Source organism: Excalfactoria chinensis, chromosome 10, assembly GCF_039878825.1.
Source record: "Excalfactoria chinensis isolate bCotChi1 chromosome 10, bCotChi1.hap2, whole genome shotgun sequence".
Taxonomy (NCBI): Eukaryota; Metazoa; Chordata; class Aves; order Galliformes; family Phasianidae; genus Excalfactoria; species Excalfactoria chinensis.
Window position 1 is genome coordinate 1,108,018 of NC_092834.1, and position 27,749 is coordinate 1,135,766.

Sequence of the window (27,749 nt, forward strand, 5' to 3'; positions counted from 1 at the left end):
CTGCTCTCAACATCTTTATTTCTTTTAAAGGAAACGCTGCATGGCCACGCGCACAAATACCATTTGCAGCTCCCGCACTGCACTAACCCAGTTCCAGTTTAGCAGCCGTGGGAATCTCTGTCACATTTTGCATAGGAAAAAAAATTAATAGCAAGGAGCCACGGTGTCCTCCTGCCAGCTCCGGGGCAACCGGTGCACCCAGCTCCCCTTTGTGCTGGAGCTGCAGTGCGGCCACGTTGAGCGCAGACGAGGCGACGAGGACGTGTTTCCAGTTAGCAGTGGGCTCTTGGCAGGTCACTTGACTTCTGGCTCGTATTCTGTGTAAGTGGATACAATAAAATTAAAGAGCGAGTATAAACAAAGAGAGTTTATTTATAAAACGTCCCTGGAAGTTAATTGTTCTTCGGGCTGTTGCGTAAATTCTTCAGCTCCAGCTGTAACTGACGGATCCGAATGTCTTTCTGTGAGAGCTCATCCTTCAGCCGCCGGATCTCGTCCTGCTGCCGGAAGAACATCCGAAGGAGCTGCAAGGAGATGGGAGTGGAGCTGCAGCGGGTCTGCTGCATAAGCTCCTGCTTTGCAACCCTTCTGTTTTGCAACACTGCTGCTCCTGCAACGTGACTGCAGCAACGTGCTTCCTCCTTGCTAGGATTGGATTTCCCTACCCTGTGCATGCGCTCTACAAGAAAGCCAGCTTCCTCTATGTTTCCCCGGCATTTCCCAGTGTTGCTCCAGGAGGATTTAATTAAAAGAAAAATGAGGAGCATCACGCTGCTGCTTTGGGTGCACCCAGCAGGTGTAAAGCAGGGTGCTCCAGGCTGCACAGATTGCACGGTTGTTTTGGGACTTGGAGCAGGGAGCCAGAGCACAGCAGCTGGTTGGGCAGCAGACAAATCTTACACCTCAGAATGCCCTGGAAGGACCCAAGGGACCACCCTGGGGCCATGCTAACAGCGCAGTGCTCCCCACCTCGTTCTCAGTGCGGGGTGGCACATTCTCCAGCAGGTCGATGCCATTCACCACCACACTCTTCTTCTCTCTCACCGGCGCCTTGAAGACGATTTTGGATGTTTTCTTGTAGCCCTCCTTCAGCGACATCAGGATGGGATCTGGGGACAAGGCAGGGGCTGAGCAGGAGTTGCCTTTGGGGCTCCCCCCACAGCCAGGACTGAGCCACAGATGCCCGCAGGCCTGTGAGTCATGGCTTTACCTCTGTTCACCCCACTCAGCCACTCGTCTGGTGTGAGGGCCGGCTCCGTGCCCGGGGTCATGGGGTAAATGTCCTCTTGGTACGTCTCTGACTACAGAACAGGGAAATAAAAGCACCGAGCTCCATAAAGGATCCCATCCTTACACTGCAATTGCTCCCTCCCCCTGTCAGCGTGCAATAATGCAGCCACGTGGCAGCATCCAGGAAAAACAACAAACTGACGTTTACTGCGCTGAGTCAAACCAGAAAGAAAGCATCCCAGGGCTGTGCACTGAGCTTGTGCTCTGCAAGGCAGCGATCCCAGGGCTGTGCAGGGCTCTACAGGACTTTCACCTTTGTCCCTGCCCAGTGCCACCCCATGGAGGCCACAGGATGCATTTGATCCACAGCAGGCAGAATAAATAAATGTCACCCATCAGGATGACAGCAGCTGGAAAGTTCCCAAAGGGCTCTGAGCTCTGCTCCAGGCTACAGCACTCTGCTGAGGGCTGATGGATGCTGAGCATCTGCACAGCATAAAGCAGCAGCCAAGGGCAGAAGTGTGCAGAAATGGACCTTCTGAAGTTGCCCATCTTACCCACAGGTCAAAATCCACCCACCAGGAACTGTGTGTGTTGGAAATGTTCCCATTGGAAGGTCTAAGGCTGGACCAAAGGAAACGCACCTGCTAAATGGGATGCCCACCCCCAGGGCACTCACCCTCCTTGGCACAATCATGGAGATGGGCTCGATGAGCCCCTTCAGGGTGACCAGCTTGTAGAAGCGGAAGACCTCACAGGCAGACACGTCCAGCCCATGCTTCGGCATCACCCCTGCAAATGGTGAGTGAAATAACTCCCCCAGTAATAACCCCCAGTGTTATCATCACAAGACCCAAATGTAGCTGAATGCATCCCAATGGGGCAGAGTAGGGTCAGTGAGAAAGAGACAAGCAGCTTTGATTGAGGAGCAAGTGAGTGAGTGGTCCTGGCAGGGACCCAGGCTCAGCATCAGTGGAAGGAGACACAGAGATGGGACACTTTGGATTAACCCTCCAGTGCCATCCAACCCACCCTCATGTCTGCACATCTACCAGCATCACTTCATTAAGCACTCTTGCTGTTGACCTTTGCACATGGAGGCTCAGCAGAGCAGGGCAAGCTGCCATCCTTACCTAGTCCTTTCTGTGGGGCCGGGGAGCGGAACTCCATCAGGTAGCTCAGGTAGGGCTTCTCTGAGCCAATCTCATAGTACCGAATGTTGCCGTCACCCTGGAGTGAGAAAAGTGGGATTAGTGCTGCGCTGAGCACAGACCATGCTAACATCCCCTGGCCCCATCCTGGAGGGGATTTGTTCTGGTGTTTGCAGCACCAGCTCCCTGCATTGCCGTGCCGGCACCAAGCCCACAAACCTTGCCAGCTAAATACAGCATGTGAGTGTCTGCGTCGTAGAAAGGGAAGAGCAGCCCCGAGAGCCCATCAATTTCCTCCTCAATGAGGGGCATGGAGAGATCTTCCTGCACAATGGGAAAAATCGCTTTTAACTGCACAGCGATGGAGATGTCACAGGGTTTGCACTGCCCTGGGATAAGCCCATTGCCTTCCAACATGGTGTTGGAGGTTGGAGGTGCACTGGCTCCCACCCAGGGCTGCAGAGTGGTGTCCCCACTGAGGTTTGCCATGGGCAGGGCTCTCCCAGCCCCCCGATATGGGCATTTTGGGGACACATTTTGCTGTGGTACCCTGAGGAGTCCCAGCCACCGACCTGGTCCCAGAGCGCGATCTGCCGTGTGTTCCAGCGTGAGACCCCAGTGGTGAGCAGCCGCTTCGTGCTGCCCAGGAAGACCACGCGGTTGACACGGTGGTTCTTGCAGCTGGCTTCCTGCAGGACAGGGCAGGAGCTGAGCACCACCAGGAAACCACTGCCTTCCCCCACACCATGCACCTTCCTACCTCCATTCCTATTGCTACCTGCTCTTAGCTTCTATTGCATCCCAAAGGGCTGTGATGTGACTCTGGGGATCCCTGCTGTGCTCTCATTCACAGACCCCTCCCAGACCCCTCACCTGCAGCACCCGGCCGGAGCGTGGCTCCACCACCCGCAGCTTCTTGTCCTTGCAAGAGGTGGCCAGCAGGCTGCCATCTGTGTTGAAGGACATGCAGAGGATGACGTCCGTGTGGCAGTCGATCATCTTGACGGGCTCCCCAATGTCCAAGTTCCAGATGAGGACCTGTGAAGGGGATGAAGCTGCGTTTTGGGCCATCCTAAAATTCATCTGGTGCTGAAACTGTTTGCTCATCACTTCCAGAGCCCTTAGCCCACCTTTATGGAGTCACCACTTGTGCAAAACCAAACTAACACCTACAGGAGGGTGCAGGGTATGTTGCATGGTTGCATGTTGGACACCAAGCTGCCTGCATGCTGTTCCCTGGGCTCACCTTGTAATCGTAACCAGCGCTGAAGAGGATGTTGTTGGTGGTGGGGTGCCACTCAACCAAGCCAACGCGCCGGCTGTGCCCATACAGCTCCAACACCGCCTCCGTCATGTTCCTCTTCAGACCCCCCTCTGGGATTTCCCATATCCGCACCTGCACAGGACACATATTGCATGGTTGTGACCCCAGCAGGAGGGCAATAACCCCATAGCAGTGTATAGAAGTTATCATCCGAGGTGGGAGACAGCTCTCCATGATTCATGGCCATGATCTGCATTTCTTCCCCATTGAAAAACTTCCTTGACCAGCTCTCTGTTACCAGGAAATACCAGTATATGGAGCTGAAGGAGAGGACGAGTCATTGGGTGACAGCATTCAGTGAAATGCAGTGTCTTTGTGAGCTGCCAAAAACTGGGTCACCCCAAAACCCAGCTTCTGCCGTGCAGAATGGGCCATGCTCTGCCCAGATGCCTTGTAGAGCCTTTTTCCTTCCCAATACACTCTTTGGGATGGGCTTGTGTGCATCTAGCAAATAAGGGGGAGGCAGATGTCAGCTGATACAGATGACCTGATTCAGTGTCCCCTCAGTGGCAGAGCTGCCCTTGGCTCACGCTGCTGCATGCACCAGGACACGAGTGCAGCCGCAGCCCTGCGGTCTCCACTAGCAGGAAGGATTAATAATAGCACTGCTGTTGGGCTTGCAAAAAGCCATCACTGTGCACAGCTGTGCAGGGACACAGAAAGAGCAGCACTCAATGCCACATGGCACAGGGGACAGCAGAGGGGCTGATCAACAACAGAAGCCCTTACACCGATGGCACATGAGCTGCAGACGTGCACAGTTTGCCATACAGCTGTGGATTTACAGTTTTCCTATTGCCCACTCTTTGCTTGCTGAACCATCAGTAGGGCAGTGCACCACTCACCGAGGTGTCCTCAGAGCACGAGGCAATGATGTTCTCAATGAAGGGGTTCCACTTGATGTCGAGCACATTGCCCTGGTGGCCGCAGACTTTGGGGTAGTTTGGCTCGATCCGGCCTGTCTGTGATTAAAAACAGGATATAGAGAGATAAAATTGAGTAAAACAGCTCTGTCTTTTTCAGGCTGGAGCTCTAGCAGGAGGCAGCCCCGAGCTCACCAGGATGTTCTTTCCCTGAGGAGGCTCAGCCTGCAGGGTAAGAGGTTTTTGCAAATACAGGGCTGTTCCATATGAGCTCCTGCACCTCCAGCAGGGGGTTTTGGTAAGAAATCTCTGTATGACAACTTGAAACCACAGGCAAATAGCTGGGACTGGAGAGGCAGCAACCTCAACCCTGAGTAGGTCAACCATGGGGAGAATTAGGAAACAGATGGTATTTTTCTCCTAAACTTTGCAAGTAATCTCAACCACGGTCCACGTGTCCATGTGCATATTCCAGTTGTCAAGTCTCCGGTGACTTTAGGAACATGAACTCCCTTGCTTAATGATGCTAATAATGCAACAGCTACCCTGGGCCAGTAGATGTGCTCCTTTCACATGACTGGAAACCCTTCAAGACCTTTTGAATGGTCAACACTCAGCTGAGTGAGGGAAGCTGCAGCAGAAAACAGCACACAGCTCCTGGTACAGCCTGATGCTGGTTCCCATTGCAGGCTGGTCCTACAAACCCCATGCACCATTGCCAGAATCAGTCATAGAACCATAAAGTCAGAGAGCCGAAGTCATAAGACCATAAAATCATAGGGTCATAGTCATAGAACTGTAGAACTATAGAGTTGTAGAACCATTGAGTCAAAGAGTCAGTGAGTCATAGAACTACAGAACCATAGAATCATAGAGCCAAAGAACCATAGAGCCAAATAATCATAGAACCATAGAATCATAGAGTCATAGTCATAGAAACAAAGAATAATAGAGTCTAAGGGAAAATGAGTCATAGAAACATACAATCATAGAGCCCTAGAACTATAGAGCCACAGAATCACTGAGCCAAAGAATCACAGAAACAAAGACTCACAGAACCATAGAATCATAGAGCCAAAGAACGACAGATTCACAGAATCAAGTGCCCCTGAAACTGCACCAGGACCCCACAGTCCCTCCACATCCCATTCTGGCCCTTTCTGCACCCCTGGCACCCAGGAGGTGGTGGTGAGCTTCGCAGTGTGCAGGATAAGTAGGTCAGCACGACACAGCCACTAAATATTTCATAGCCCTCCCAGCTCTGACCTTTCAGAGTATCGAGCTCCTGGCTTCATTTAACAGGAACAAAGGAGCGCAGGCAGGATAACATGCTGCATTTTAAGGACCCACAGCTCGGGGCCATGGCCAGGAGTGCTCTGAGCAGCTGGATCGGGCCCAGCGGCTCACTCTTGCACCGTTGCTGCCAGGAGGATTTATTTGAATTAATTTGCTCTTAGGAAGACACAGCCTGCTAATTGCAAGGCAAAGCAAGGCTGCTCACAGGGCCCAGTGCTTGCTTTCCATCTACTAGTGGTACTGCCTACTTGCAGCACGGTGCTGCAGAAAACCATTGCACACACAGCAGCAACCCACAGGAAAAGCTTCACCTACACATTACAAAGTTCTGTTGTACTCAGTGGTAAAACCAGGCAGCGGGGCACTGCCCACCACGTCAGAACTGCAGGGGGGACCTGGGACCCCCCAGACATCAGGGAACCCCCTGGGCTCTCCGCACCCAGCCAGCAGATGAGTTGGAGCACAGGGGTGGAGGGGATGCAGCCATGGCCGTGCTCCATTAGCACTGAGCCTGCAGCCCCCTCCCTCCTGCCATCTCCTGGGAATTAATGGGATGCACAGCGCTGCTTTATGGGTTCTTACATGGACTGCAACAGCAGACAGCACCTCCCCTCACAGCTCACATTATCCAGCTTCCCCCCATTTCCCTATTTGCAGGACGTGATTAACGCGGTGTCTGGAGCAGGGATGCATGCAGCAGCTGCCGAATTCCAGGACGGAGCTTTTAGTTAATATGCAATCCCTTTAATTCTGAGCAACCAGCTGAGTAATTTCCTTTGCAAAGTAGATTTGATGGGTTTTTGTCAGAGTACATTAAGCTTCCAGGAGGATGGAGCAGGGTTGGTTGCTGCTGATGGTTTCTGTGCAAGGAGTCAGGAGTTTTAATTAAGACCAATTGAATACATGGAGCAGCGATGGGCCGGTTCCCATGCCCAGGGCACCTCAGAGAGGGGAAGGAGCCTGGGGGGGAGTGGAAGCAGCAATAACAGTGACAAAAAGAGAACAATAATTATAAAATCAGGGATTCAGGGCAGAGCTTCCTGGGCAGCCTCTCCTGAAGGCACCTTGTCAGTGCTAAACCACAGTGAATCCTAATCCTGCTCCGAGGCTGCATGGATCCCTGGCCCCACACTGCCCAAAGCTCAGTGACCCAAATAGCAGCTCCTTAATACCGGGCTCTGCCTCCAGGCTTCAGCACTTTGGTGTTTATCGCAGCAGGGGTTGGAAGGAGCCTTGCACGGCTGCTGCGGCAACTGGGCAGGAGCGCATTGCGTGGAGAAGTGTTCATGTGATGCTCATGGAAAGAAGGGGCAATAAACAATTCCTGCTTCCAGGAACGGCTCGGATGGACCAGGGGCACACAGAGCTCTGAGAGGGATGGACACATGGCACCAGGACCAACACAAATGCCCCAAGATGGACACAGAATCCCAGGATGGACACACGACCCCAGGATGGACACACAGCTCCAGGATGGACACACAGCTCCAGGATGGACACACAGCTCCAGGACAGGGATGATCCTGATGAGAAAAATCCTTCCTCCTTGTTGAGGCTCTGCTTCCAGCCCCAGGACAAGGGGAATTTTCCCCTCTCCATTGCCTCCCCCCACACTCCCCGCTCTTGTGCTGCTTTGGGGGATCAGGGAGGGCTGCCTGAGCCACAGGGATTTGCAGGGTTTCCTCGGAAATCCTTGAGTACACATAAGTCTCTAGTGGCTGAGATTAAGAGTAAATACATTTGCTGCTGTCTTCTTTAGAGGAGGTCTCTCCTCCTTGAGAACCAAAGGAGAAAATCACACAGATTTTGCTGACCCGGGGCTGATTTCAGTATGTGTAAAGGTCACTGCAGCTGACCCGAATTTCATTAGGAACCAGTTCCACCTGAGCCAGCACAAGCAAGGCAGAAATGGGACAAATCCTTGGCAGAGACCCAGAACAACCATGGGAAGCAGTGCACTGCCAGCACCAGAGCTGGGGGCTTGGGGAGCTGCAGGCACTGCAGGGCAGCACATCTACAGTGGGGGGTCATCAGGGCAAGGAGAGGACCGGTTGCTGTGCAGCTTGGGCTCTGCTGGTGATGGCACTGCACTGAGAGGCAGTGACTGTGCTGAGCGTTTGCACAGATCATTTCCCCACAGGCCATTCCCATGCACGCATGGAGGGATGGATGCCACTCTCGGAGATGTTTCTGTCCAGCAGCTGGATGAACACAGATGCCTGCAGGCTTTCCCTTCTCCCTTCTGCTGCCTGCGCCTCCAACAGCTGTGCACCAGCAGCCGGGTCCCAGCATGATCATGGCCATGGAAATCAGCACTGCTCAGGGTCCATCCTCCTCCATTTCCCCCCATCCTCACTGCAGGTTCCAGGTGCTCAGCAGCCCTAGAACCACTCAGGGCTGCTGGCTCCTTTTATTTGCAGCCAAGCCTTGCAAAGTGGAGCAGGAAGAGAAACCAGCACTGCTGCTTAGCACTTTTGCCAGGATGAAGGCTGAAATATCAGTCACTCCCCCTCTGTGGATATAAATACTTTTATGGGCTATAAACGTCCATCTCCTGCCCGGTCTCACTGCAGCACATCCATAATCCATATTTTGGGCAACAACTCCTCCAGACACAGCAGACCCAGAGCCCTGTGATCTAAAGGCCAAAGTAGGGCATACAGGAGCTCTGACAGCACTTTGCTGCAGCGGTGTTCACCTGCACCATAAAAGCAGCAGCTGGAATCGAGCTTGTTTAATTAGAGAGGCAAAAGCCCGTATAGTGATCCCTTTAGATGGGATGACGGGCACTAAAACCAGACCCGTGTTTGCTGGGCACCCAGGACGGGGTTTCTGTTTCAACCGGCAGAGGGTGCAGGCAGTTGTGTGCAGGTCGGCTCCCCGCCCCGCTCCCCCCGCCGCTCTCTGGGCAGTGCGCGCAGCAATGCTGGGACGTCGCTGCCACCCTCCCGTGCTACTGCCTTCCTTCCTTTCCCATCTCGAGGTTAGAAGGAGATGCCTCCTTCAGACCAAAATCAGGTCTGGAAAAAATCAACAGAAAACCAACGAATGGTACAAACCAGACGAGAGTTTCAAGTCCTGAGCTTTTAGGTAGAAAAAGCCCTCGGGGAACTGCTTCATGTTGGAAGAGAAATACAGAGAATCATGCATTTTTTTCTCTGCAAAAAAGCCCCAAGGAGCAAGCAGAGCATCCTCGTGCTGAGTATCTCCTTCCCTGCCTGGCCACCATGAGCGGCTGTCCCCACGGCAATGCCATTGGCACGCAGCTGAGCAGATGCCATCAGGTCCCCAAGCCAACAAAGGGCAGAGTGTGGGTGGATGGCTGCCCTGGGCACACTGCCTGCTGCTCTGCTCAACAGCTGCCACTGTGGTTAGGGATAGGATGGGAATGGGATGAGGGATACAGCAGGTCTGCTCCCAGGGGCTGCAGGAATGGTCCACCCACAGAGCTCTTCCTTACAGTTTGGGTTATGGGCGCTGCAGAAGCATCTTGGGGTGCTATGGGGCTATTCAGAGCTCAGCACGAGGGATGGGTGCCCACGGGCAGTGGGGACACAGCTAAAGGCACAGCGCAGACTGCAAGCAGCAGCCCTGCCATGAGCAGCAGCCCTGGATTCTGGCTCCCTGCATGTAAACAAAGCCTCCTCCTATTGTGTGAGCTTCGATTCCAAACCCAGAAGATGCAAAACGGCTCTCAGCTCTTTAAGCCCATCCTCCACCAGATGGAGGAAAAGAAGGAAAAGAAGAAGAAGAGGAAGAAGAGGAAGGAAAAGAGGATGAAGGAGAGGGAAAAGAAGAAGGTAGACACACCACTTCCAGTGTTTCTGGGGTTTTTGTACACCCAAATATCCCATTTATTTTTGCTATGGCTCTGTGGCTCCCTCTCACCCACCAGCCAAGGATCTCATCCCTCTCAGGATGAAGGAGGAAGGTGCTCCCAGAAAAAGACATGGGATGCCTTTCCCAGTTCCTCAACTTCAGCTTCTCTGAGCCCCAGGTCAGGCTTGGGAATGGCCCAGGGCTCTGCACATTGTTTGCTCCCAAGGAGGGTTTGGCTCCCGCTGAGCACCCAAAGGCTTTCAGTTGCAAGGAGCTGAATTTCTGGTGCGCAGAGGAACATATGGCCCAGCGTGTGCAAACACATTGGCGCTCACAGCACAAAGCAGAGCATTTTTCTGAGGAAGATTTCTGGCGAGAACAGAGGGCAGAAATGTAAAAATAAAACTTATTTAAAAGAAGAAGAAGGAAAGATGGCAGCAAATCAGACCCCGAGTAGCTGCGCAGTATCTAGGTTACCTTAATTAAGTTCGGCTAAATATGGATGCCAATTAATTAGATGGCTGCTGATTTCCAAAGAAAATTAGTTTACTCTTAATGAGCTAATCAGCTCCTATTTAAGAAAAATAATGAAATTATTAGGTTGTACAAAGGAGCGTGCAGCCCAGCTGACACCAAGAGCCAAAGGTGCTCCGGTGGGGACCATCCAGCAACAGCAGTGCACCGCGGTGCTGGGTTTCTCTATGGGCCAACCATCCCTTCAGAACAGGTTGGAAATGGCAGCCTGGCACTGTGCTCCGTTTGCCAGGGAAGAAATAAAAGTGAAAAAGAAGGGTAAATTGCTGGTAAATTAGGGCTATGGCTCAGGATTTGGTATGGCCACATGGGCCGTGGATGGGTGAGCTCTGAGCTCAGGGCACAGGCAGGAGGCAGCGATGCAGCTTCACCAAGGCTCCTTGTTTGCAGAATATTAATAAGAGTCAAGCTGTGCGCCGCAATTAAAATGCTGATTATGATTTCTTCCATCTGTAGCCGATGCTACCCGGGAAATTAAATAAAAAGGAAGGAGAGATGTGGATGTTACTTGGGGAAACGTCTGGGAGAGAAGCAGCCGCTGCCTGCAGCTCCGCATCCTGCACTGTGCTCCCAGAAGGCAATTTTGGGGAATCAGCTGAATTCCCAAGGGTTTCAAACTGCGTGAACGGGGGATGTGCAGATTAGTGTGGGCACTCATGCAAGGAGTGGTGGGAAGCTTCAGAAAGCACAGTGCTGCAGGGGGAAGGAGTACGTGCTCCGATTGTGTCCATAGCACAGAAGCGTGTCCTCGCCCCAGTGGCATGGAGAGCCAATGTGAATGGAGGAGTGCTGATGTATTGGTGTATTTTTGTTCCTCCTCATCCTCCCCTAGCTGGCTCTTAACAATGAGATGACGTCAGAAATGGCATTTCTGGAGCTGTCAGGTTGCTGCTGCAGATGAGTCACAGCCAGGACCTGGGCAGACACAGGCTCAGCTCTGCTGTGCCGGCTGAGGGAGCAGAGCTGAGCTCATCTGCAGGCCTTGAATAGGGATTTTGCAGCAGAAAACCTAGGTGCAGAGCTGTGCTCCTCCTGTCTGGCTGCCCATAGCACCAAGCTGGGGGGTGGATCCCATAGGTGTGGAATGGGATGGGATGGGATGGGATGGGATGGGATGGGATGGGATGGGATGGGATGGGATGGGATGGGGTGAATAGAATAGAACAGAGTGGAGTAGGGTAGGGTAGAGTAGAGTAGAGTGGAATGGAATGAAATGGAATGGATAGAATGGAATGGGATGGAATTGAATGGAATGGATGGAATGGAATGGAATGGAATGGAATGGAATGGAATGGAATGGAATGGAATAGAATAGAATAGAATAGAATAGAATAGAATAGAATAGAATAGAATAGAATAGAATAGAATAGAATAGAGTTGAGTAGAGTAGAGTAGAGTAGAGAAGAGTAGAGTAGGGTAGGGTAGAACAGAATAGAATAGAATAGAATATTTTCAGTTGGAAGAGACCTACAAAGAGCATGGAGCCCAAATGCTGCATTTTCTTCCTGAAGAACAAACCCAGTTCCCTCAGGCAACCATAAATTGTGACTTTGCCGCAGAAGAAGCCCCACTAAGGAGATCAGAGCCGGGCACATGCTGCAGGAGGACAGCTGGGATGCCCCGAGCAGGATCAAGGCACTCACCTGCTCGAGTGGGATGACAAGGAAGGAGCCGCCGCCGGCGCTCTCGGTGACGATGGCGAGGAAGCGGGCATTGACAGCGCAGAAATGATTGTCGTGCACGTTCTTGGTGATGGGGATGCCATCGAAGCAGTGCTCCCGGCTCGCCACCTTCCCGTAGACGTTGCGGAACTTGGAGCTGCGGTACTGCGGGCGCCATGACATCTGCGGGGCAAACAGCGCCGTCAGCATCGCTGCCACCAAAGCCCCCCCTGTGCTGCTGTTCTCCAGCCCCTGTTGGGCAGCACAGGCTGCACCAGAGCTGCTGCTCATAGAAGCATGGCTGGGCAGAGCTGCAAGCACAGCACCCCAGAAAAATATTGGGGGTGTCCTCACTGCAAGATGCAACTCCCAAAGGGCATGGAAGTGCTCGGAGCTGCTGCAGAACTGCAGGCGATCGCCTTTACAACATGCACCGCTCATCGAGGAGACAGCACTACCTCTTCATGTGCGTATGACAAAGGAATTAAGGCTTTTAATGCAATGACTTGGAAATGGATTAGGCCGAACCACATGAAAGCATGCATCGGTGCAGAAGGAGAGCACACAGAGGGGAACGAGCAGCAGAGAGCCGTGGGGCTGCACCCCGCTGCCCCACTCCTTTTGCACAGCTCTCCCCTTGCACCCTCACTCGCCCTGCTCCCTGCAGCAAGGTGCACACACAGACAGGAGGGCACTACTGCTTTTGCAGACTGCTTTGCTTTTTGTAGGTAAAAAGAAAGCCGCTTTCAGCTCCATCCAAACACTCGGAGCAGCGTTCTCGTAGCTACTGATAAAGGCATGTGAGCACACATTTAAATGCTGGGTCACCCGCAGCTCTCAGCAAGGGGCAACCCCAGCAAACATCCCAGCCACCGCAGGGGCTTCCCCCAAGCATAGTACTGTGGATGCACAATCCAGAGCATGACGTGCAGGAGCAGAATCTCCCAAACAGGATGGGGAAATGCTTTAAAGTGTAGGCAGTAGTGTTTCCATCTCTAACTCGTACAACAGGCTCGTTACCAGGCTTAATGCACAACAAGAGGCACGGGGCAGTAAATCTCCACCTGCATGCCCTATGCATGGGAGGACCAACAGCAGGAGGGATGCAGCAGTGAATCCTGCACCCATCCATCACACCAGGATCTGTATTTCTCAGCCCTGCAGCACCAGGAGCATCCTTTGGAGGATGCATGGCCAGGGCTGAGCATCAGCTCTGAACCTGTGCAAAGTCAGCACCGGGAGGTGGGCACACAGGTTGGCCGGGTTTGCACCCCGCAGCGTTAGAGGCAGTGCTGCAAGGGAAGGGGATGCAGATCCTCGGGGATTTACCCCACAATGAGAGCAGATGGACTCTTTATTTCAGGATGGAAATGTTTCTGCTGGGGAAAAAAATGCAGACTCACATCCAACAGAGCGCTGTGAATCGGTGCCAGATCTGCCTGAGCGGTCGGAGCACGGCAGGCGAGGAGGAACCCCAGCACAGCCCAGGCTGCTTCTTTCAAGAGTTCCACTACATTTTATCCTTCCCTTTTGCTGAATAGATGAGTTCCCATTTGAAGCTAAAGTTAACGTCTTTATATGTAAAGTTTAAAAAGCACACAAAATGTCTTTTAATAGCTTTCAAACTCTCAGCTCGCTCCCTGGGTGAGGCTTTGCTCCCATTCCTGCCATTCATGCCACTCTATTCCTATTGCAAAAGAATGACAAATCCCACCCAAAAGCCATTTGCTCCTTATTTCTCTGCCCAACACAGCCGACTCTTAACATCTCCCAGTGCGGAAGGATGCCCTGGTTGTGGAAAGAGGGGCTCTCGATCCCCCTGCATCAAGCTCAACTCAACGAGCTGCTGCCAAATGAAGCATCACACCCCTGAGCTCCGAGGTGCAGACCCCTGCCCTCCTGGTACAAACACACCCCACGCCACCCGCCCCCTGCAACAATGCATCTTTCAGGACTTCAGCATTTTTCCTTCGCTCTCATCTCTTTGTTCTTTCGCCCCAATCTGGGCATGCCTCCATCCCACCCTGGGAGGAAGCAATCGGCTCGAGAGCGCTTTGCTGGCCAGATCCCCAGAGCCGTTCCTTTACCCTCAGTATTTCCTGCAAACAGCAGCCAGCAGCCCCGGGGCTGCAGACAGCCCGGAAACAGCAGCAGAATGTCGGGAAATGTCTGGGGGCTGCCCGGTGCCCCGTTTCCTGCACATCCATTGTTCTGGCAGCCAGCGAGGCTTCCCTGCTATAGCAATAGATCTTCATGCTGCGGGGGTGATGCTGAGTTCCCCACGCTGTTGTGCTGTGGGGATGCGGATACAGGAGGGATGCGGTGACTTGGGGTACCCTGGAGCAGCAGGGAATTGCAGCTGGTGGGAGGATCCCATGCCAGTGGAGCCTTATGGATTGGAAAATAAAAATGCCAGCATCTTTTGCCACACTCCAATGGCCTGGGTCAATAGAGGTGCTCCCAGTGGGGACACAAAGCTGTTCCTCATGGGGATGTGGGAGGATTTTCCTGCAAAAATGAGCCACAGAGTTTTTCTGGACAAGAAAAAAGGAGCTTTTTTCCCATTGCCCTTCCTATCTGCTAGGCAGGGAAGCAGCAGCAAGGACAGGGATGAGTGGGTGGACCCACAGTGTGAGACCCCCAGCCAGCACCGAGTCCCTCAAGGCTTTAGGTCACACACCTCTTGCTGGAACATGGCAGCCAAGGGGCTGCAAGCAGGGGTGTATTCCCATCAAAATAGGCACTTGCACAAGAAACATTTTGCTATGGAAAATTGTTGCCAAGTGGTTCGATTTCCCCATCAGGACAAGGACAAACTCCTACCCCACAGTCTGCACAATGGGGAGGAAAGCAGCCCCTGACCCGAAGGGTTTCAACTCAACAGAGACAAAGGGAGAGGAAATGCTGGGAAAACCTCGCAGCCCCTCTGCTTCCTCCCAGGGTGGTGGGAGCTTTGCTCAGCATGGAGCACAGAACGCCTTGTGTCCCACTGGACGTGGGTGCTCCGGCATCAGTACAGCAGTGAGCGCTGGGGAAACCCCCCCAAACTCACACTGAAATACACCCCGCTTCCTTCCTTCCCCTGGACTTTCAGCCCTGGCTTGATGCCATTTTAGGCAGCCGATGCTCAGAGCCAGACAACCCCACTAAATTTAGCTGCCACGTGCAGCATGCCCTGGCCATCACCTGCGCTAAGCCGCAGCGTCCCCAGAGCCCTGCAGCAGCTCCTGGCCCTTCACAGAGCTCTGCAGAGCCAGGAGCACTGCTGGGAGCTGCTACCCAGAGCGGCTGCAACCTGACAATGTATAATCCTTAGGAAACCATCCCTTGGAGTGATTCTATACATTCTGCTGAGGTGAATGGGCTTTTGATTTTTCCATCTCGATAGCAGGGAGGCGTTACAAGAATGCTGCTGGTGTTTTGGAGTCGTTTCCACCCATCTCCCAAATCAGAGCAACGTGCCACCATTCCCAAGGTTTGCTCCAGCTCTGTGTTGTTCTTGGACTCGGATGCTTCCTTTCATTGCAGACTCCCCCCTCCTTTACCCCCCCCCCTCGCTTCAGGTTGAGCAGAACTTCCATGAAAAACACTACGGAGCACTTTGAAGAGAGGCAATGAAATAAACCTCATCCCCATCCACGCTGCTCTGCGTTGCCTTTAAACTTCACGGAAAGTTGGGAATCTCTCCACTCTGCTCCAGCATTTGTCAGATCGTGGCAATGTTTTACTTCTTGAAGTACTTGAGGGGAAGAACACGTCCCAAAATCCCACTCTGGAAGGAGGAAACCTCTTTCACAACAACAGTTAAAGCAGGAACCAGGTGCTGCTGGAGCAGATTTGGGAAGGTTTTGGTGGCTCCCATGGCATTCCCTAAGATAAACCCTGCCTTGTTTGGGGCATTTGGTGGTGCATCATTTTTGTGCCAATCCTCAGGAGCAGAGAGCTGGGAAGCACACCCAGGACCGTATCACAGCTGCCATTAGCATCTCAACCCACCACCGCCCCACTACACAGATCTGTGCAGAGGATGAACAGCAGCACGAAATGTAGGTCAGTCAGGGAGGGATTTTCCATACACAGAAGGGCTGGATGGAGGCACAGACATGGAGGAACCATCAGTAGCAGCAAGCAGGGAAAGGACAGGCAGCTTCCTCTCCCACAGCATCGCCTGGTAGATGCTTTGGGGCTTACAGAGATGCCCCTATCCTGGAGATGCCCCTATCCTGGAGCTGCACCATGTGTTGTGGGGCTGTTGGGAACAAGGAAAGGATGCATCTGTGCAGGAACAAAAAGTGCAGGGAGCATCTCCAGAAGCAGTTGCATTAAAAATAAACCAAAGCAGCACACAAAGAGCCTTTCTGTTTTCCAAGCTTTTCTGTTTTCCAGGATGAAAAGCTCTTCTGGAGATGCTGTGCCAGGCTCCCCTGCAGCCCCACGTCAGCTGGCGGAGCGCAGCACACAAAAGCCCATCGCCCTGGGAACAGCTTGCTGGGTAATGGGAACAAGGAGCAAGGCCCAGCCCCTGCCTGGGCACCCATCTGAGCTCCTGGCAGCCCCAGCCTTTGCCTACCAGCAGCAGCAGGGCCCAGCTCTTGTCTCCATGGGTTTATTTTTAAATGCATCTTTTCAGGCATTGGGAGTCTTGGCAACAGTGACTGAGGAGCAGAGCTCGTGCAAAAGAGCTCGAATGCTGCAGTGGGCAGTCACAAAGCAAAGCCTGCCGTCACCCCTTAGAGAGCTGTGTGTCCTCTGTGCTGCTCGGCCTGCCTGCATGATGAGGGCTCTCAGGGGAAGCAATCAAAGAACCACGGAACCATTAAGGTTGGAAAAGGCCTCTGAGATCCCCAGCCCCATCCCACCATACCCGCTGTGTTCCTCAATGCCACTTCACTGTGGTTCTGGAACACCTGCAGGGATGATGACCCCACCACAACCTGGGCAGCTGTGCCCCAAGTGTACATCCTGGCCATGGATGGAGGCTGGAAAGCCCTAGGATAAGCCAGTGGATTTCTTCCATTTGGAGGGGAAAACACAGGAGAAGGAGGGGCCTGGGTGGGATGGGATGGTGTGTCCACCATGCCCTGAGCTGGCTGCAGAGCTCCATGGTCTTGGAATCCACTCTGTGCAGAAGAGCTCAGAATTACACAGCACTGTGCTGATAAGATCCCAGCGCTGCCTACGTTACTCATCAAATGCTTATTGTTCCTTGCACATTAGATTAGAGCCAAACAAACGCTGATCTTAATCTCTTCAGTTCCCCGATGCTTCTCAATTCAACCTTGAAAACGGCTTTTGTGCACATTAATGGCTTTCATGCTAACGAGGCTCAGCGAGATTTAACATTTCGCCACATCCGCTCCTCATTTTCATGACAATCCCGACACGGAAAGCAGCGCGCATTGCAGGCCTGATGTCAGCCAGCCCCGAGCACACCAATGTCACCCAGCCCGGTGGGGAGAAATGCCAGGAATGGAGCACAAATGGAGCACATCTTCGTGCAAAGGGCCCTTCCGAGCCGCTGGTGCTGCGACCGGGCTGCCCTCGGTGTGCTGCCATTTGGATGCATCTCCGTCACAGCCTTCTCCAAATGCCCCGCGCGGGACACTCACCAGGCTGCCGTGCTTGCTCCCCAGCACGCTAGACTTGTGCAGGTCCCTCATTGACTCGACAAGAGTTCTGTGCAGAGAGGGAAAGCAAAAATCATTCAATTCGCCGTCCCGGGGTGGGGGGAGCTCCTGTCAGCAAACCCCACACAACCCCTGCACGCCCCGGAGGACTGAGAGTGGGCATCCCCTGCTGCTCTGCCCCAGCACACTGTGGGGTCAGTGCCCTCTGCCCTCGGTGAGCTTAGTTTGGGCACCAGACCTGAGCATCCCCGGCGATGCGGCCACAGATGTGGGGATGCTGGAGTAGAAGTGTGCATTGCTACCTACTTTCTGCTAAGGAACAAAGCGACCCCAGCACAGAGGTAGCTTCAGCTCTGCACCCAGCCCTGGAAACACCTGTGAGCTGCAAGAAACACTGCAATGTGTGCACTGAGCAGGGCCCTGAGGCAGCGCACACTGCTATAAAACAGGCTCACAGCAGCAGCTCAGGGTGCAGGCTGCACCTGCAGAGCACATCATGGCTGAAGGTTGCATCCTTATCCATGGCTGGCATCCTTATGGCACCAAGCCCAAAGGTGAGATGAGAGTGCTGGAGGAAAAGTGGCCCGTGCTGGGGTCCCAGCACACAGCTGGGACTGCTCTGCCCTGGCCATACACTTCCATGTGCATCAGCATCCCCATGCATGGCAGCATCCCTGTGCACAACAGCACAGATCACCATCCACCTCCAAGCACACCTCCATCCCTGTGCCCCAGCAAACAAGGGTAGCAATATCAGAGCTGCCCCAAAATGCTGTTTCCAAAGTTGTGCCGCAGAAAGGGATGTGCATGCAGCAGCTGCCGGATCAACCTCACCCAGTGCCCCCAGCACCAGCAGGTACGGCCAGAAAGCCTCCCCAGCAGCGCCCTGAGCCAGCATAGTGCTGTTTGTATGCCATGTTGCAATGATATCAGTGCTGGGGCAGGCAGAGGAGAGTCCGGGGAGATTCATCTTGCAGACATGAAGGATTTATCCCATTAACACAGCCTAAGCAAAGCACAAAATGAACATTTCTGAAGCAGTATTTGCCAGATGAGGTTTTTTTTTCCAGCCTGGAAGGAAGTGCCTGGGATTTCCCTTGAGTTCAACTCGTCAACGAGTTCTTCAATCCAGAGACCACTGCCTGCATGGGAATGGTCTCCACACTGCTGGGAAAGGCTGTCCCCTCCGCCCCCATCCCTCCTCCTGCACTTCCCACGTGGCTCCAGCCTGCGGCCCCACTGGGGCTCCATGAAGTTGATCCATTTGCTACAACCCTGGCACCCCCATGGCGCCCAGCTCAAGATCAGCATCTTGCCAAGGCCCCCGAGCTGCCCATGCTGGGCTGTGTCCCCACATCGTGAGGGTGAGCCCAGGGCCACTGCAGAGGGACAGTGAGGAGGGACAGCTGTGCAATCAAAGGATGCAATGGAGCCAACTCAAAAGCACGCTGACGGCAACGCTGCTACAGACCTCAGGGCACCCCCAGGGGGTCACCCCACATGGCAGACCCCAAAGCATCACAGCGGGGCTGTGCCCCCTCAGGAAGCTCTCTGGGCCCCATGCTGGGAAGGAACAGCAGCCCCACACTCGCTGCTGGTTGATGTAAACAAGCACAGCTTTCCTCCCACTCTGTTTCCCAACTCCTTCCCACCAGGCGAAGGCAGCGGAAATGTTTTGATGCAGAACAAAGGGACGGGGATGAGGGCAGCACCCCGGGTCACTGCTGTCCATGGGACTTTGCCCTCCTCTTCCCAAGCTCACAGCTCCTTGCAGTAGGGAAAACACAGCGTGCTCATTCCCAACCTGAGAGCTTTTAAAGACATCCAAAGAGACAAAAAGCTCTTTCCGTGTAATGAGGACAGCTTTCACATCAGCGCCAGCAAATCATGTCACACATTACCCAACACAGAGCCAGGAGCCTCTGTTACAGCACTTCTTCCATATTCAAGGAGAATGAGTGGGGCCACCGCTGCGCCAAGAGGAACCCTCCAGTGGGAGGGAGCCATAAATCCATCCCCTGCTCCGCTCACTGCTTCTTGGTTAGACAGAGCTGGAAAGTCACATGCATTGGTGGGAAGGTGAGAGAAGGGTGGCTTGGAGGGATTGCTTGGGAAGATGAGGGTGAAAAACTGGGATAAAAGGGAACAGCTGGGAACTCTGACATCAGTACCTTCGTGGCTTCTTGCTGAGCCCCAACTTTGTGAGGGAAATAAGCCCAGAAGGTTATTTATGCTGCAAACGGGGCTTTACTACAGCAGGAAGGTGCAATGGGGTGAGCAGCACAGGCCCAGAGACCCCACTGCACTGATGTCCCCGTACCCCCACCCCGTGGTCCTGGTCAGCTGCGCTGCTTCTTCAGAAGTTTCCCCCAGCAGAGGGGCAACATTTATCCAACACAAACAAACCAACAGGAGGAATAGAAAGAAAGAAAAACAAACTGTATCTTCTGAATGCTTCATGCTGCAGAAATGTCCCGGCCGTGCAGGGAAGTGCCAGCAAGAGCAGGGCTGTGGGAGGCAGCTCAGCCCCCCCCACTGCCAGCCCAGACAATCCCAGCCTTGTGCGTGGGGATGGGGGGGACGTCCCCAGCAGCAGAATGGAGCTGCCTTGCTTGGGGCAAACAAGGAGCCCTCACCACTGAGCTCTCAGCATCCCCACCCTGTGCTTTTTGCTTGCTGTTCCAGAGCCCCAGCTCTCATTCCTGCCATTGAGCAGACGATGCTGCAGCGTTGGGTTTCGCTACAATCAATACAACAGCGGCAGCAGCCAAAGCTCTTTGCTCTCAGGGAATCGATCCGCAGCCGCGCAGCCCCCGAAAGGCGCCGGCATCCATCAGGCTCTGCCCACAGGGATGCTCAGCACACACACCATCCTGCTCCATCAGCAAGACCTTCTGGCTGTTTCCACCCTGTCCGATCCCTTCCCCCCCCCCCCATAGGGCACACAGCTCCTCACCTGAGCTGCTGGGCTCCGTGGGCTCCTGGGGCACCTCCTGCCACCTGGGGCTGGCGCGGGGCTCAGGGGGTCACGGGCACTCCTTGATCCTGGAGGAAGGGAAATATCAGTTATAGCAGCGCCCGCAGCCTGCAGGCCCCTCCCAGCTTCCCATTTGCAATCACTGCAAAGCATGAGACAACCCTGCAGCTTGCAGCCTCTCCCCACCAGAAGGCCAAAGCAAAAGATGCCCATTGACCCTGGAGGTAAAAGCACATGGTTGTCCGCTTGCCTGCATAGGGCAACACTGCACATGGCCTGAGCACAGCAAGGTAGGCCTGGGGAGATCTGAAGAGGTGGACACTGTTAGGTGCCAGTGTTGGGGTGCACCTGCAGGGGTACTCTGTGTGCCTGGAGCAGCACCTGCAGGCATGGAGAGCAGGGAGCAGAGCAGTGCTGCTCCATCCAAACACCCCTAGAGCTGCAGAGGGACATCCCTGCAGCCCAAAGGGCTTGGGGTTTGGTGACCATCCCCATCCTTCACTCCCAGGGTCCAGTTCCCCATCCCATCCAATGGCCATCTGACCTGACAACCAGCCTTCAGATCCAGCCCATCAGCAAACCCTGGCAGCACTCACTCTAATAGGAATATTAATGGGGCTGACAGCCTCAGCTCGGTGCAGGAGGGGCCAGACACCTCCATACGGGCTGACAGCTTGCCTGGGGATTGGCACAGCGGGGTGGCAGGGGGAGAAACCACCCTGTGCCAAGGGGAAAACCCCACAATGGGGGCTGTGGTGGCAGGGACCACATGTCCCAGTGATGGGCAGCCCCCTGCCTCCAAACAGGGGCCCTGCTGTCCTTGTCACCTGCCTGCACGGGACCCAAATCTGGGCTCCCCGCTTTCTGCATTTCAAGCACCACCTCAGGTCCCAGCCACACTCCGTGCTCGGTGACAAACAAAGGAGGGAAGGAGCTGTGGGAGCTGAGCTGCACGCTGGGGCCCTTCCAGGCTGTGAGCGATGCGGTGCAGATTGGTGGGGGCTCCAGCAGCTGGCTGAGGCACGGAGCTCCTGCCTGCTGCCAGATTGCTGTAATTGCACACTGACTCGAGAGATAGGAATCCAGGATCCGGCTACTCCATGCTCTGTGCTCGCTGCGTAATGAATCCAACTATTCATCATTTGATAAAATTGCCATGAAAAGAAGAAGGGGGGGGGGGGAGGTGGGGGCTGTGACCCCGCATTGCGTTCTGCATGGTATGAATTACAGCCCCCAGCGAGCCTGCTGGCTGCAGCCAGGCCATGGCACAGCCCCGGATTAATGCTGCATTGAATCACAATTAAAACTCATTAAGAAGCCATGGGACAGAGGAGTTGCCTTTGATGAAAGTCATGCTTCTAGAAATGGGGAGCTGCCATTTTTAGACTCAAAGCAGTCCCTTATGTGTGCTCCTGGCCCCCAGAAATCCCAGCGGCACCGAAGATGAGTGAACAGGACACTGAGAAAGGAGCGCGTTGTGCTCCATGCAGTACTGCTGCCCGTGCCCCGGCCCCAGCTGGGAGCAATGTCATCCCATCCTTCCTTCCAATGGCCCTACACATGGTGACAGGACTTCCCCCAGTTTCCTCCAGCGCTCCCCAGCACCTGTTCCCTTTGAGATGAGCACTGGTAATGTTACTGGTGCTGTTCCTCAAAGCTCAGATGGTACTGCGTTAAATGTGTCTGCAGAAAACCTCCCGGCTGCTTCTCCAGAAACAACGCCATGCTGTGCTGCCCAAAGCCCATTTCTAACACAGCCGTTCTGCCCCATAGCACAGCCCGGTGCCTGTAATCAAATGCTGCAACAATTGAACCAGCTTCAACTCTGCCACAGGATCAGCATTTGCCCCAGGCACTAAGGCTGCCCTTATTGATGGAGCAGAGGACAGTGCCACTTACCACAAGGGATGGCACTACCATACTCCTGGTCTCCAAATTAAGGCCTTTGTGTTAATTACTGCTTGACCATGTTCAGTCGCATCGCTCACTCACTATCTTGGATCACGACAGATTGTGGATGCAATTTCCTCCCTGGGTTTTTGGTTTTGGCTTCATCTGCTCATGAACTAAGAGGATAAGCTGTTATCTAAGCAGCGTAGCTTGATGACTAATACCAATTAATAGATAATAAAGCCAGAGGAGAGCATAGGATAACTACATCTAATGCATGCCACAGGACCTCCCAGACTGCATCCTATTTAAACGGTGCCCTTTAGAAAAACCTCCAGTCATTTTAAAGCTATCTTTCCCAAATAAACGCTCCCTCGGGCCCTCATTAATTTGTGTTCACGGTTAATTGTACTCCGGCCTTTTGAAACAGCTTCTGACAGAGGGTAGGAGCTGGGAGCATCACACCAAGCCGGCCCCAGCCATGCAGGGTGTGGGGTTACCCAGTTCCAGCTGAGCATGACCGTCCAGCAGTGCCCGACTTACAGCAAAAGCAATGCTCAGCCAGCAAAGTTCTCACTTCTTTTTAGGTGAGCTTTGCTCCTTCATAAGCACAGGGTCACGTCGCTGTGCATCCCCATTATCAGCTCCATCAAGCAAACATGCAGCTGTGGGAAAAACACTGGAGAAGTGTGGCAAAATCTGCGCTCTGCAATTCTTTCTCTCCTTCATCTTTCTGCTGGTGGGTCTGCTTCAAGCAGCCCCATGTCTGATGGATGCTGCTGCCCATGGTATCCACAGGCTGAGTCCTGGGGCACAGCAGGTCTTGGGAAAAGGAGACAGATGTTGGGCTGCAGCTCTGTGTGCTCCTTCTGCAAGCAGACGTGGTTAGCTCTCCAGCAAGGGCCCTGCCCTTCATGCATAATGGATGCAGACTGTTTTTCTGCTTGCACACAACAGATCCCAAACCCAAACCCCAGACTTCCCTTAGGACAGCTGATCTACAGCAGGGATGAATTTGCCCAATTCCTAAAGCACTTCTCACACTGCTGGTTCTTACTGCAGAGCCTGGAGAGAGCAGAGCTGGCCTGAGGGAGCACGGCACAGCATGCAATGCAACACAGTGCAATGCAACACAACAAGACAACACAATGCAATGCAATGCAACACAACGCAAGACAACACAGTGCAACTCAATGCAAGATTCCCGGCATTTGGACAGATCCCCAAGCAGGAGATGTGGGTTCTTCCTACACTTGAATCCATCGTTCTCCATCCTATTTATAACCTGACTAAACTCTCCTGGGTAGAACACTCACATTCCTCACCGTGGGAGGGAAGGGGGTGGCTCAGGATGCAGATGAAACCAGCTCATTCCACATCCTGACAATGCACGCCTCGCCCCCTCCTCGCCTTCCCCTGCCCACCCCCGTGCTCAGAAGGGCCTTTTGTGCCTCTCCGTGCTGGGCTGGCCCTGAGGTCGCTCCACCTGCACAGGGCACCTGGACCTGCTCAGCAAACAGATTTTCCTCTAGACGTGAATTGCAAAGTTTGTCCAACGTTTCTCATTGCCATCATTCCCAGCAGCTCCTGGGAAGCAGCTCCAGCATGGGAGGAGCTGCTGCAGGAAAATCCCCCCAGCACTGGGACTCATCGGACACCTGCACAGGGCAGGATGCAGGGAGCCCTTTGCTTTCCTCCCCACAGGGACACAAACACAATCCCCAATCTCTAAACACTCCTGAGCTGCCCCCACATCACCTTGATGGCAACTCCCTGCAAGCAGCCTGGAGCAAACAAACAGCAGCCTCCTCTCCCACGGGTGCTTGAGTCTTTTGCTTTCCCTCCATCCACACACCCAGGGATGAGCTTCACAAATGGTCCCATTTATCACTGCAGTGCTGGGTCTGTGCCCTGACCTACTGAAAGCTCCTGGCACCAATGGCACGGCAGCTCCACAGCTCTTTGTCTGCATCAGGACCATCCATTCTGCAGGAAGCAACACCCATGGGGTGCACTGGAGCTTCAAGGTGCTTTGGTGGAGGCACACATTGTGCACTCAGTGTGGATCTTCCCAGCATACACCTCTGCTCCCTGCAAACCACCAGCGCATCCCCCGCTGTACTACTGAGCACGCTCTCCTTACAGCCCGGCCTTTCAATGAGTCTGTTTGCACTTTGGAAATCAATGAATTAAAAAACTGTTAACGAGCACTACAACAAATTAATCAGCTCTCCTGGACGTGCCGCTCCTTAACTCAGCACCCACAAGAGCTGGGAACACTTCTTTTCCTTCGGCACAAGTGCTGCTGGTTTTGTCCAGCTGGCAGTGAGCGCAGGACGGCAACAGCGCGGTGTGCATGGCAATGGCCAGCAACAAATGCTGGTGCCAGCCCAACAAAAGCAAAGCAGCGAAACACAAGTTATTTGTTAAAGGCTGAGATGCAGGGTGGGGGGTTTCCTCCCCTGCTGTCTCTTCACCAGCATCAGCTTGGAGCTGCTGCGGGCTCTTTGGCCGTGAGCAATGTCCCCATCACTCTTGTGCCAGCGTGCGTGGCCCCACCACGTCCCCTCCCCACAGGAGGCCCTCACATGGGATGAGAGGTAGCAAGAAGGGCACAGCTGCTGTATCTTCTCCCTGGGTCCATCCCACATGGGGGGTTCATCAGGTGACCCCCACCCTGTTTGCTTCCACTTGCCACGTGAGGTTTCTTAGCTCAGCACTGCACCACTCCTTGTGGCAATGGGTGATGGACGAAGCTTTGTCTGGGCCTGAAACAGAGCCCAGAAACAGGGCCGTAGTGCTGCACAGGGCTGAGAGCCCACAGCCCAGCACTGAGGCTCCAGCCTGGACCCCTTTGCTCCCAACCATGCAACACAGCCCCAATCCCCCAGCACACAAATCACAGCACTGCAGTGGGACGCTGCCCGGACCCCCAGCAGCAGCACCCAGCACAGCTCCCTGAGCCCACCACGGGATGGGCTGAGCAGTGACCACTGCTGCAGGGGCATAGGGAAATCACGGGAAAGAAAGACCTTCCTCCTCTGCAGCAATGTGGGGAAGCACCTGGGGCTGCTGCAGCAGTTAAGGGGCAGATCTGGGGACCGAATCCCCGCATCACTTCCCTGAGCACCGGGAAGCTTTGCTCAGGATGGGTTCCCACCACCATCTCTGAGCCCCCTGCGGCCCGCAGCCCCCCCCAGCCGCTCCCCGACCCCCCCTCAGCCCCCCCTTCAGCCCCTTTCTACCCCCCCTCCCCATCCCGCAGCCACCTGTAGAGATCCGGGCAGCAGCTGCCGAGCAAAGCGGCTTAACGGGGCCGCGTCGGGGGGATGGATGCTGCTCGCTGCCACCCCCGGCCACCGCCTTCCCTCCCTTAAAGGGTTAAAACTGCAGCACCGCCGCCAGGGGCCGAGCGGAGCGACCGGGAACGGCCGGGCCCCGGAGAGCCGAAGTGGGAGAGGGGAGCTGGGGGAGCATCCGCGGGGTGAGGCGGCTGCGGGAAAGGCGGCTCCTTACCTTTGTGACAGTCATGCAGAGCCGAGAGGAAGGGTGAGCGAGCTGTCCGAGGGGGGGGAACGGGGGGGGGAGGGGATAACGAAAAAAGAAATAGAAAAGGGGAAAGCAAAGCAGAAAAAAAAAAGGGGGGGGGGGGGGGGGGGAGGGAGGGGGATAAAGGACGGATAAAGCCCCGGTTGTGTCCGGGCTGCTGCTTGCTTTTTTTTTTTTTTTCGGATTTTTTTTTTTCTTTTTTTTTTTTTTTTTCGGCTTTTTTTTTTCCCTCCCCTGAGCGAAGCGCGGCTGTTTTTCCCCGCAGAGCACTCGGCGTCAGCGGCTGCGGGCGGCGGCCCGGCCAACCCCTCCTCCTCCTCCTCCTTCTCCTCCTCTTCCTCCGCCCGGCCGGGCGATGCGGGCGGCGGTCCCGGGGGCGGCTCCGAGCACCCCGAGCCGGGACACCCCACGGATGGGACACCCCAGCGGCGAGGGGACGGGGCCGTTCTGATATGACGCTTGGATTTAACGCATTGCACGCCGAACCGCCCAGCGCTGCCTGCAGGCACCTGCTGCACACCGTCCCCCTCCCCCCCTCTTCCTCCGCGTACTGAAATACACGCGTGGGGATCGCAGCTCAGCCCCCGGGGGATTAAAGGCAGCGCTGCGTTCTTGCTTACCCACCCGTCGCACAGCGCTGTGCTCTGCGGGTCCCCCCGCATCGTGCCCCGCTTACCGGCAGCGCGCGGTGCCCAGCGGTGTGCATGGGGTGGGATGTGATGGCTTTCCCCTCTCCGAAGCAATAAGAGTAAATGCCGCTCCTCTGAGCGCCGGGCTGCGCTTGGAGCTTCTGCGGGAGGATTTTAAGCACGTCTAGTATCTCACTGTCCGAGCTCTGTTGGAGGAGCAGGGGATGGGCTGCAAGGCTTGCACCGTGCTCCGGGTCACCCCACCCCCACCCCCCTCTCCCTGCTGGTTCCTATAGGGAGAACATCGCTCCTGTGATGGAGCAGAGCAGTGTGAGCGGAGCTGCTTGCTGTGCCAAGCAGCAGCCAGGATTGAGTGCCTGTCCCAACGCCCGCTGCCTCGCACTCATGGCTCTGCAAAGCCAGGCTGCTCCGTGGGACATCGTGGGGCTGCGCTGGGGTGAGCTGTTGGGGTCCTGTACCATCCACAGCTTTGGATGCAAAGCAAAGCCTGCCTGACTGCACTCTTGAGGGCTCAGTGGAACCCCTAAAAGCAGGGCAGCCCCTTCACACTGCTGTGCAGGCTCAAAACAAAGGGAACCTGAGCACGAGTCAATGCCAAAGACTGGTGTTTTGTCCCAGAGCTCTCATTCCCCTTTTCTATGAACATGGCACTTGGATGCACAGGGTCACTCGCGACGCAGGTGTCCCACTGAATCCCACTGGGCTGGGTGCCCTGGGACGTCCCTGGGCTGGGAACACTCCTGCTACAAGGTCACTGCTGTGGGAACAGACCTAAGAAGCACATTTTCTCTCATGTAATGCCTCCAGCACAGAGCAAAGCGAGCTGACCATGCTGAGCCCCACAGCACCCCCAGCACCAGGGCCTCCATTGCCCAGCCTTACACACTTACACACACCATTGCACACGTGGTGAAGCATTGTGCCCCTTTCCTAAAGTTCCCCATCAATGCAGGGGGAGGCATCGTTTGGAAAAGCAGCATTTTAACCACTTTTTAGCTCATTTTTTTTGCATTTCAGCCCTTTGTCTGGTGGCGAGGAGGGAACAAACCCAGCAGGCTGCAAACCAGGCACAGAATTGGCCGGCCATTGGATTAGGCATCACACCCACTTGTTTTGCTGTTGCTGAATTAGAAATACTTGAGAGCAAAAAACAAACGCATTTCCAATTCCCCTTAAAG

The 27,749-nt window shown here is 54.5% G+C and overlaps 1 protein-coding gene across 7 annotated transcripts; it reads right to left on the reverse strand.

Annotated features, from left to right (window-relative positions):
- On the reverse strand, window positions 1-26,963 carry CORO2B (coronin 2B). 7 transcript variants are annotated; one of them, XM_072345249.1, is made up of 14 exons: window positions 26,598-26,769; window positions 20,462-20,550; window positions 17,488-17,554; window positions 11,861-12,061; window positions 4,551-4,667; window positions 3,628-3,777; window positions 3,255-3,419; window positions 2,954-3,070; window positions 2,601-2,705; window positions 2,364-2,460; window positions 1,910-2,022; window positions 1,211-1,301; window positions 970-1,109; window positions 1-524 (listed from the first exon to the last, which is right to left on the reverse strand). In XM_072345249.1, exons 3-14 carry the CDS (start codon window positions 17,536-17,538, stop codon window positions 393-395), a joined length of 1,479 nt encoding a protein of 492 aa, XP_072201350.1. In that variant the 5' UTR covers window positions 17,539-17,554; window positions 20,462-20,550; window positions 26,598-26,769; the 3' UTR covers window positions 1-392. The 7 variants fall into 7 exon arrangements, with proteins under 7 accessions (XP_072201350.1, XP_072201347.1, XP_072201349.1 ...); XM_072345246.1 differs by lacking the exon at window positions 26,598-26,769 and adding an exon at window positions 25,889-26,250; XM_072345248.1 differs by lacking the exon at window positions 26,598-26,769 and adding an exon at window positions 25,642-25,894.
- Between the last annotated feature and the right edge of the window lie 786 nt (window positions 26,964-27,749).

What these genes read in the sequence shown, in the direction of transcription:
- CORO2B (XM_072345244.1), bottom strand. Translation starts at nt 26,627, where the DNA reads ATGCACACCGCTGGGCACCGCGCGCTGCCGGTAAGCGGGGCACGATGC. An exon ending in TTGTCATCCCACTCGAGCAG is followed by an intron (nt 4,668 to 11,860) that starts GTGAGTGCCTTG and finishes TTTTAATCACAG; the next exon opens with ACAGGCCGGATCGAGCCAAA. An exon ending in GCTGAGTGGGGTGAACAGAG is followed by an intron (nt 1,110 to 1,210) that starts GTAAAGCCATGA and finishes CCTTGTCCCCAG; the next exon opens with ATCCCATCCTGATGTCGCTG.